This window comes from Miscanthus floridulus, chromosome 3, assembly GCF_019320115.1.
Source record: "Miscanthus floridulus cultivar M001 chromosome 3, ASM1932011v1, whole genome shotgun sequence".
Classification (NCBI taxonomy): Eukaryota; Viridiplantae; Streptophyta; class Magnoliopsida; order Poales; family Poaceae; genus Miscanthus; species Miscanthus floridulus.
Window position 1 is genome coordinate 143,404,782 of NC_089582.1, and position 11,157 is coordinate 143,415,938.

Genomic DNA, 11,157 nt, shown 5'->3' on the forward strand with positions numbered 1-11,157 from the left:
TCAAACTACAAAAGCAATCTCTCAATTCTAGCTACACTAAAGAGCTTGCTATAACTAATTAGCGAGAATATAAATGAGTGAGTATGATGATTATACTGCCACGTGAAGGAGTGAATTAATCACAAGATGAATACCAATTCAATCATCGGGAGAACACCAAAGGGCAAGAGACAACCAATTTTTATTCTGAGGTTCACGTGCTTGCCAGCACGCTAGTCTCCATTGTGTCGACCAACACTTAGTGGTTCGATGGATAAGAGGTGTTGCACGAACCTCGTCCACATAATTGGACACCGCAAGAACCTATCCACAAGTGAGGTAACTCAATGACACGAGCAATCCACTAGAGTTACCTTTTGGTGCTCCATCGAGAAAGGCACAAGACCCCTCACAATCACTGCGATCAGAGCCGGAGACAATCACCAATCTCCGCTCGATGATCCTCGCTGCTCCAAGCCATCTAGGTGGCAGCAACTACCAAGAGTAACAAGAGAATCCCACAGCGAAACACGAACACCAAGTGCCTCTAGATGCAATCACTCAAGCAATGCACTTGGATTCTCTTCCAATCTCACAAAGATGATGAATCAATAATAGAGATGAGTGAGAGGGCTTTGGCTAAGCTCACAAGGTTGCTATGTCAATACAATGGCCAAGAGAGTGAGCTTGAGCCGACCATGGAGCTTAAATAGAGAGCCCCTATGAATAGAGTTGTTGGCTCCTATATCCCCTGAAAAATCAGGGTGACCAGACACACCGGTCGGTTTGACCAGACGTAGGACCCCAGCGTCCGATCCTTAGATATCCGCCATTTATCCCCGACTTCAAATGTTGATCGCCTGATCTCAATGGTCATCAGTGCACTTAAGTTGTGACCGGACGCGCTGCTTCTAGTGATCGGATGCTCCAACACTAGAGTCTGGTCATTTCAAGTAAGTTTTCATTCATGATCGGACGCACTGTTCAAAGTGATTGGACGCACCATCACTGGCATCCGGTCATTTCCAGTAAGGCTCTAGAGACGATTTTTTGCTACTGGACAGGTCCGGTGACACATGACCGGACCCAGGCCAGCATCCGGTCAACACTGTCTCTCTCTATTGTTGCGTCAACATATGTCACTAGGTGACTGGATGCACCCACTGTGCATCTGGTCCCTCTTTCTCTTTAGCGTCTAGTCAAGGGACCGAGGGCGGCCAACACTGCACACCTACTGACCGGACACATGGTCAGAGTCCGGTCACTGCCCAAGGCAGAGTTCGGTCAATATGAAATAGCTCCTTTTAACCCTAAACTTCACCACCCTTGATCAAATGTGCCAACCACCAAGTGTATCACCTTGTGCACGTGTGTTAGCATTTTTTCACAAACATCTTCAGTGGTGTTAACTTTCCACTAGATCATAAATATATATCCAATGAGTTAGAGTATCTAGTGGCACTTTGATAGCCGCATTTCGATACGAGTTTCACCTCTCTTAATAGTACGGCTATCGATCCTAAATGTGATCACACTCTCTAAATGTCTCGATCACTAAACCAAAAAGCTCATATCAATTTCACCTTTGCATTGAGCTTTTTGTTTTTCTTTCTTCTTTTCCAAGTCCAAGCATTTTATCATCACCATGCCATCACCATCATCATGTCATGATCTTTATTTGCTTAATCAATAGGAGTGTGCCACCTATCTCATAATCACTTTGATAAACTAGGTTAGCACTTAGAGTTTCATCAATTCACCAAAACCAAACTAGAGCTTTCAATCTCCCCTTTTTAGTAATTGATGACAACTCTTTCACAAAGATATGAATTGAAACTTAATTGAATCCATATTGCTTGCCTAAGCATATTTACCATGTGTAAAAGGATATAGACAAGTTTCATGAATCTCAAATAGTAGCAATTGCTCCCCCTACATATGTGCTAAGAGTTTAGATTATAGCTTGCACATATGTTTAGATAGGCAATATAGGAGACAATGTCTACCAAATGATGCTAAGATATAAGAGATGGACATTTGAAGCGTGATACCAATCGGAGTGCACCAATATACCATCCTTAGCACCATTAGTAGCTAGACATATACAAAAACTAGAATACCCCATGAGATCAACATTAGAAGTAAGGGTCTAGTTTCCATAAAATGAACATAAGTCTAGTTACTTAACCTATGCATGCTAGTTTTTTATTTCATCATTCAAACCTACAACTAGTATACACCATACAAGCATGGATATTAAAATTTAAAACTTGTGCCATGCAAGCAAAAATATGAAATGCACATTCAAATGCAACATACAAGTTTATGAGCTTACTCCCCCTACTTGTGTATAATTTTGATTGATCCCCTTACAATGTCATTTCATTTGTTTGCTTTTCACAAGCATGGATATTGAAATTTAAAACTTGTGCCATGTAAGTAAAAATATGAAATGCACATTCAAATGCAACATACAAGTTTATGAGCTTGCTCCCCCTACTTGTGTACAATTTTGATTGATCCCCTTATAATGTCATTTCATTTGTTTGCTCCCCCTATCTTACTATCTTTATGAATTTCTCTCTCCCTTTGTCAACAATTAGCACAAAAGGCGAGCTCAAATTTTAGATAGGTTGGGGTGAAACCATGTGAAGTAATGATTATTTTTCCAATTTGGTTCAATCTAGATCATTTGCAAAAGATATTTAACTCGGTTTGATCCAAGGGCAAGCTCATTTTCTAGATTAAGCACTAGGTTTATAAACTCACAAACATGTCATATGCTACCACTAGATTATTTCAAGCATACAAGCAATAGTGGTACCATAAAAGCATCAAATTTATTTGATTTTCATGAATGAGCCTAGGACATGATAGGAATGCCTAGATGCACTAAATAGGTCCTTAGCAATGGATGAATGATATGTCAATCAACTTTACCTTACTTTGCTCTAAGGAGAGGCATGTCATATAATGGGGGTGCATCAATATATATTGGAGAAGTCAAGTATGTTCAATTCATTCCTTAGCTTGCAAAACCTCTTCTCATCAAGTGGCTTGGTTGTTAGTTGATCCCATCCCTCATGGGTTTTCCCCACCAATGGGTCAGCAGGCACACTTTGACCCTCCTATCTCGAAACCTGATATGAATGTGGAGGTTGCACCTATGGTTCCCGATGCTCAATCTACCCCCAATGAGCTAGTTGGAGATGATTGTTAGACTCATGATGTTGTGGCAGATCCTCCTCACGAGATCCCTTTGACACAGAATTATCCGAGTAAGTGTCTTATCAGCATGGTTATTGGGAGCTTACCCCCTTCCTTACATCCATTTTTCATTCTTTCCTCATTTTCTACTTATGTTGCAGGAGACATTCCTGACAATGTGGATGTGCCCCCCCTACTACTACGCAAGTGCACTGTGGAGATGGATTCCATGGCTCCAATAGTGTTGAAATTATGAATGATTCAGAGCCATATGAGATGGCAATGGCTCTTGATTCTGATGATGATCGCCCTGTTGGAGAGTTGACAGAGAGTGATATTGAGATGATGAGGCATATCTTTCCCAGGCGCCGTGATCCAAGAGTTCATGAGTTCAGCGATCTTGCTCATTCTGATCAGGCGTGTGTAGAAGGATGTTATGATGAGCTCCTAGAAGCTCCTGAGGCTGGCCCTAATATGGTAAATGAGAAGGGTAGGGTATTCAAGGGCCTCCCTACATTGAAGAGGTGGTTGCAGATATTTGTAGTGATACGAAAGAGACATTACAAGGTCTTATATTCATACGCGGAGCACCATTACACAGTTGTGTGTGACAAGGAACGCTGCCCATGGAGGGTTTGTGCAAGAAAGCAAAAGGTCACTAGAAAGTGAAAGATCACAAAAGTTGTCGGGCCACATAATTGTGCTGACCATATGCTAACATTGAAGCCTGACAGTTGACATCTACCCTCATTGCCAAGCGATTGATGGGAATATTGCAGGAAGAACCCAACATGAAGGTTAGGATAATTATCAGGACCGTTGAGGCATTGTATGGAGGTTATATGATAACTTATGGTAAAGCTTGGAGAGCTAAGCAACGAGCGTGGAAGATGATATATGGGGACTAGGAGGATGGGTATGAGCAGCTACCAGTACTTTTCAATGCAATCAAAGCGGTGAATCCAGACATGCATTATGAGTACATCCCAAAACCAAATGTATGGAAGGATAGGAGGTAGATATTCTTCTGTGCTTTCTGGTGCTTCCCTCAGTGTGTCAAGGCCTTTAGGCACTGTCGTCCTGTCTTCTCCATTGATGGTATGTTCTTGATTGGCAAATACCAAGGCACACTTTGTATAGTCATATCCTATGACGTGAACAACAAGTTGGTTCCTTTGGCATTTGCTTTGGTTGAGAAGGAGAACAACGACAGTTGGAGATGGTTCTCGAGGCTAGTCCGAATACATGTGGTTCAGCCTGGCAGGGAGGTTGGTGTCATATCTAATAGGCACCAGGGCATACTTAATGTCATGCGAGAGCAGATAGAGGGGTATGCACCTTTGCACCATCGTTGGTGTACTCGGCACCTTACCGAGAATCTACTCCAGAAGGATGTGTGTGTTGAATTATATAATGCCCTACTTCGTTAGGTTCTGTTTGCAGCACGTGATCACATTTCACTATGTTTGTAATATTAAACTGAATATTATAACCACAAATAATGAAAACAACTACACAATGAAAAGTCCAATATTATGACACATTAAACAACATAATAATACTAGAAATACGTGCCGACAAACTAAATAACACAGTACATGACCTAAGCATGCTTATACTTAAAGTGCATTACATAACAACACAATGAAAAGTCCAACAATAGACAACATTGTTCATGAATAAACCATAGAACTAGCAAGTAATGGAGACTACTGAGTGCAATGAGGCCACTTTCCCTTCCTCAGGGCATCAATATTCTCCTCCATTGTTGCTTTCGCTCGGCGTGCATGCTCAAGCTTCTTCTCCCTCTCCTCCCTATACGCAGCAACATGCCTCCTTTCCTCCTCTTCCTTCTGCTCCTTTTCTATAGCCTCCTCTATGCGTCTCTTCTCCATCATCTCCTTGTCCTCTGCCTTCCACCGCAACAGTTCTGCATCCATTTCTTGTCTTTAGGCTCGATCTTCATGTTGATCCACTGCTCAAAATCACAGAGTGGTGGAGGGATCTACAACAAATGCAATTGTTACAAAATAAAAAAAAATCATGTAAGATGTTATATGACACAAAATAATTATTATACAACATCAATTCCTCACCATCTTGTTAATGCGGCGCTGACAAAGTGTAGGCTCAGACGCAAAATTGGAACACATCCAATACCTCTGCCTATACGTGTCCTCTTTATCGGACTTGGCTACTTTGCAGGGATCGCCGTAAAAGCACATGGGCACTGGAACACCACTAGGCAGAGGCAATGGGTCAAAGGCATTTTCGGTCATCCGGCCATAACTACATTTTAGCCATTTTTGTTCTAAGAACCAAAAGCAATTAACATTAAACCCTACACATAGGGTTTCCCATTTGATCCACAACAATGAACCCATAACATAACAATGTGCGCTGAGGTTACCTTGGTTTGCTAGCTTTTCCATGCTTTGGCATCCTACGGTTGTATAATATAAATATTAAAATTACATGAAACCCTAAGTAATGATGATTCTTAAGTTGAAAAATTTGACTAATATATATCGAAATCGATGTGAAAAAAACTAGGAGGAAGCGATGATACCTTGCTCTCGAAGATCTACGAATCAAATCAAAGTTTCCAAGGTCCAATATGCCGATTCGTGAGGTAGGGCAAAGTGGGGAGAGAAAAAACCCGAGAGGAGAAGAAAGAAGAGGAAGAAGGCTTGGGCAGGAAGGTTGGACGCCGGGTTAAAACACCACTTTGGCGCCATAGATCTTGGCACCGAGAACGGCGCCAATAACCACGGCGCCAAGCTCGGCGCCAATAACCATGGCGTCGTGCTGCCTGCCAGGTCAGCGCCCACGCCGCCAACGTGGCCCCGACCTAGGCACCAAACCCTTTGACGCCGAGACTTGTAAGCTCGGTGCCACCAACAATGGCGCCGAGCTAAGGGTCCAGATTTTGAAAGCATACCTCTAGGGGTATATTTGTGAAAAACTTTCAAAAAAGGGCAAAAAACAAAAAAGTGGGGCATTTGGGCCCAAAGACAAAACAACTGGCTCTGGGCTGAACAGGCCTCGAGAGGTCAAAATACACCTGGGCTGAACTTGGTTTGTTACCAACATTTTCCTTGCCAGAGATTTTGGCATGTAAAAGTTGCCAAAAGTTAAGCAAATATGTTTTCAAAGATTTAGCCAACCAAATATGAGATGTTAGCAAACTTTGGTAGTAAATCAAATGATTGCCAAAGCTTTACTCGTATTTTTAGTAATTGAAATTTTTCGTGCAATGAGAGACAAAAATTTGGGAGCACATGATACATCATCGGGTCACTCAAGCTGGTTATTATGGGTAGAAGCTATTTCCCCACGGTGCATTGCAGCCGATGATGCATGGCAAAAAATAAAGTCTTGGGTAAGGTCATTGTTGTTATTAGACCAATATGTGAATGTGTAAGATCCTATTTGGATCACCTAGAACTAAAGTGTAGGTATATTAAATTTTAGTGGAACTTAGGTGATTAAAGTTTAGTCTAGCGTTGTTTGGATGCATGGACTAAAAAGTGAACTACAAATGAACATAGACTCATATACACTTTTTTAATCCATACTAATCACAATTACCAACTAATAAACTAAAGCTATTTGGGTTGGAAACTAAAAAAAATAGTTCTCTTTTAAAAGTTTAGACAACTGAAGTTTAACCATAGTATCAAATAGGCCATAAGTCTTGTTTCATTTTAGCACTTGGACCATTTCATCATGCCTTAGTTTTTTTTTAAATGTATCTACCTCCCTTTGACACTCGGTACTTATTATGTATCTAGACACTGTATATATATATCAGTACATAACAAGCCTATACAATTATAGAAAAGTTAATACATCTTGTAATTTAGAAAGCAGATACTACTAGATACCAACCATCAAGATTCACTACATGTTTCATAGTATACTTCATCCGTCCCAAAATAAGTGTTACTATGAAATGCGTGCTGATCAAACATTCAAATTGTCTTAAGTTCGACTAGTTTTAAAGAAAATATTAGTAATATTTATATATCTGAATAAAAGTATATCAATGATTCATCTAATAATACTAATTATGCACCATAAAATATTAATATTATATATATATTTAGTTAAAGTTAAAAATATTTGACTTTTTTTGAAAATGAGAACGATATACTCCGTTCGTCCCAAAATTAGTGCACAACTCGCATTTTGAGAAGTCAAATATTCTCAAGTTTGACTAGATTTTTAGAAAATAATACTCTCTCCAGGTTTCTAAAAGAAGTCGTTTTGGACAGTGACACGGTCTCCAAAGCATAACTTTGACTTTTATTTTTATAAAATATTTATTGAAAAGTGATATATGCATGTTTTTATGAAATTATTTTTCAAGACAAATCTATTCATATGGTTTTCACATTTCCAAAATCAACAACTTAAAAGTTATTCATGATTTATACTCCTAATGTTTGATCCTGGCTTTTTCCAAAATGACTTCTTTTAGGAAACTAAAATGAGTATTAATGTTTGTATCTTTATGTTTACCATGAAAATATATCATTTGATTTATCTAATAACGCTTATCTAAGCCCACAATCATTAATACTTTTTTTCTATATATATACTTGGTTAACTTTAGAATTTGTTGACTTCTCGAAATATACTAGTCACGTACTTATTTTGGGACGGATGGATTACATCACATGATACGTGCGATACTTATACAACGATAATAGCCGACTGTGACAAGTTTTATAGTAGTTAACAAAAGCAGCCAATAAGATCTCCAAAGTATGAAACTTTTGGAATCCTTTCTTGCTAACAGTTACGAATCGAAGCATTAAAAATTCAGAAATGCTATGACGTGTACGTCCGATTCACCGACCACGCTCGTCTTATCTGCTCGCCCGACGCCACTTCACTTCAACCGCTCCCCCTACACTCGCACTTCACCCGCCCCGCCCGCTGCCCCACAGCCGCTCTCTCCTGTCGTCGCACTCCGCCCGTTCCCCCACCCTCGCTCTCTCCCACGCTCGCTCTCCTCTCCGCTTTCCTACCCGCTCTTCGCGTTGTCGCCGTGTGAGCTCCCTCCCTCTGTCCCTCCGTCCTTCGCCCCTCCGCGACCTCTCTCCCTCCCTCCGCACGCGAGCTCGCTGCGGTGCTCGCCCGTGCTCCCTTCCTTCCTTCGTCCCTAGCCATCCATGACCTCCATGCACCCTCACTCTCCCTGCGACCCGGCTCCCGCAACCCACAGGAGACGAGGATGACTGTGGCGGTTCTGACAAGGTAGGTCGCGGAGGGATTTGGATCTGAGCCATCGCTCCTCCTCCTCTAGATCTGGACCTGAGCCCTCCTTCCTCCTTCTCGTCTGGATCTGAGACCTCCTCCTCCTCTGGATCTAAGGGATACGGCGGTGGCTAGGGTTCCGACGAGCTCTCGAGGGGGGGGGGTCAGATCTCGCCGTGTTGTAATGATGTTTTTTTGATGTTGCAACAGATGATTTGCAGTAGTACTGCTCGATATGTTGCAGTATGTTTTAGTTGCTTTAATATCATGTTGTAGTAGTTGTTCCATGTTGTTGCAAGTGTTTTTATTTTGAGCGTTGTTTTATATGCTTCACACCAATGTTGTAATAATATGTTTCAAATGTTTCAGCTCCTTCAACCTATTTGTTGCAGCAGTTTGTTCGGTGTTGTTGTAATAATATGTTTCAAATGTTTCAGCTCCTTCAACCTATTGTTGCAGCAGTTTGTTCCGTGTTGTTGCAATAATATGTTCATGGTGTTTCAACTGCTTCAACCTAATGTTTCAGCTGTTGTTCCTTTGTTGTTGCAATAATATGTTCATGGTGTTTCAATTGCTTCATCCTAATGTTGCAGCTGGTTGTTTCTTGTTGTTGCAATATATATATGTTCATGGTGTTTCAGCTGCTTTAACCTAATGTTGCAATAGTTGTTTCCGTGTTATTGCACGTGTTTTATTCTAGTTTTCTATGTTGTTCGGCCGGAGAGGGACGAGCCGGGACAGACAGGGGCGTGTGGTTCGTCGGGGCCTAGCGGATGGAGGCGCCGGGGCCGGCGGATGTGGGGTGCTGTGGCCGTGGGGGCGCTGGGCATGCAGCATGCTCGTCGCGGGCGTGGGACGGACGCGACGGGCTTCGGGGGCGATCTGGGGGCGTGCGGATTCGCATGGCACAGAGGTTAGCGGGGCTCTTCGTAGGCATCGCGGGTCACGAGTTCGTCGATGTTAGCGGGGCTCTTCGTTTGACGAAGACGCAGCAGCGGCAGTTCCCGCGGACGCGCGATCTCAGGGCGGCGGTGGCGGTCCATGCTGCCTTGGTCTCGTACCATCACCAGCGGATCCGCTCCTTGCGCGCGTCGTGGGGGCGTGCTGATAACGTCCGGTGCGCAACTGAGAAAAAGAAACGCGCGCTGGAGAAGTGCGTCTACGAAACCGTTCGATAGATCCGTATCCATGCTAGGTCCGGGCGCAGCGCTTCCGGTAAAAATTCCCCAATCTTGAGAGCGCAACGCCCCTTCCGGCTTTCGTTTCCGCCGCGGCGCCGCCTATTCAAAGTTTCAAACCCCACCCAATCCCAAACCCTCCCCCACTCCCCTGTTCCGTCCCACTGCGGCCCCCACCGTCACCAGCCATGGCGGCCTCCTCCTCCCGCGGCGCCGCCGCGGCTGCCGGCGACGACGACGAGCCCTACCTCCTGGGCTTCCTCGTCTCCAAGATCGTCGGCATGCGCTATTACCACGGCAAGATCTCCGGCCGCGAGACCGTCGGCCTGGTCCGCGAGCCGCTCAACCGGTACGACAGCAACGCCATCGCCGTCTTCAACGCTCGCAACGAACTGGTCGGCCACCTCCCGGGCACACTCGCGAAGGTGCTCGCCCCGCTCCTCGACTCCCACCTCATCGCCGCGGCGCAGGGCATCGTGCCCCGGTCGGGCTCCAAGATCAACCCCAACGCCTACAACCTCCCCTGCCAGGTCCACCTCTTCGCGCGCCCCGCCGCCGCCGCCGTCGTCGAGGCCGAGCTCCACGAGGCTGGCCTCGACCTCATCCACGCCGACCACCCCGAGTTCGCCCTCTCCCAGGCCGCCGCGGTCATGGAGCGGACCAAGAAAGGCGACCGGGACGTCGATAAGCTCTTCTCGCTTGTGTGGAAGAAGGAAGAGAAGAACCAGATTCAGCCCATGGACCCGCCCGGGGATGTCGTGCTATCCGAGCTCTTCGGCCACCAGAAGGAGGCGCTGGGGTGGATGGTGCACCGGGAGGAGTCCGACGACCTGCCGCCCTTCTGGCAAGAAGGTGAAGATGGGGGATTCGAGAACGTGCTCACCAATCAGAAGACAGAGAAACGGCCGCCGCCGCTAAAGGGCGGGATCTTTGCTGATGATATGGGGCTAGGGAAGACGCTTACGCTCCTGTCATTGATCGGGAGGACTAAAGCTCGCAATGTGGGTGTGAAGAAGGCTAGAGGGGGCAAGAGGAGGAAGGTCGAGGATGCAGGGGAGGGATCGCGGAGCACACTTGTCGTGTGTCCACTGTCAGTGTTCTCATCTTGGGTGACACAGCTGGAGGAGCACTTAAAAGTAGGCAGCCTGAAAGTTTACATGTACCATGGCGAGCGGACGAGAGATAAGAAGGAGCTGTTGAAGTATGATCTCGTTCTTACCACTTACAGCATCTTGGGGACAGAATTTGGGCAGGAGGACTCACCGGTGAAGGATATTGAGTGGTTTCGTGTGATTCTAGATGAAGCACATGTGATCAAGAATTCTGCAGCACGGCAGACGAAGGCGGTCATTGCTTTGAATGCAGAGAGGCGGTGGGTGGTCACTGGGACACCCATTCAGAACAGCTCATTTGATTTATACCCCCTCATGGCATTTTGAGATTCCAACCTTTCTCAATCAAGAGCTACTGGCAGAACTTGATCCAGCAACCCTTAGAGAAAGGGAATAAGACTGGTTTGTCACGGTTG

At 44.6% G+C, this 11,157-nt stretch overlaps 1 protein-coding gene across 1 annotated transcript; it reads left to right on the forward strand.

Annotated features, from left to right (window-relative positions):
• The first annotated feature begins 9,563 nt into the window (after positions 1 to 9,563).
• Positions 9,564 to 11,151, forward strand: LOC136542674 (putative SWI/SNF-related matrix-associated actin-dependent regulator of chromatin subfamily A member 3-like 1). Its single transcript, XM_066535204.1, has one exon. It carries the CDS (start codon positions 9,818 to 9,820, stop codon positions 11,066 to 11,068), a length of 1,251 nt encoding a protein of 416 aa, XP_066391301.1. The 5' UTR covers positions 9,564 to 9,817; the 3' UTR covers positions 11,069 to 11,151.
• Positions 11,152 to 11,157: the final 6 nt, after the last annotated feature.

Excerpts from the sequence above, each read along its gene's own strand:
- LOC136542674 (XM_066535204.1), top strand. The coding sequence starts at position 9,818 with ATGGCGGCCTCCTCCTCCCGCGGCGCCGCCGCGGCTGCCGGCGACGAC.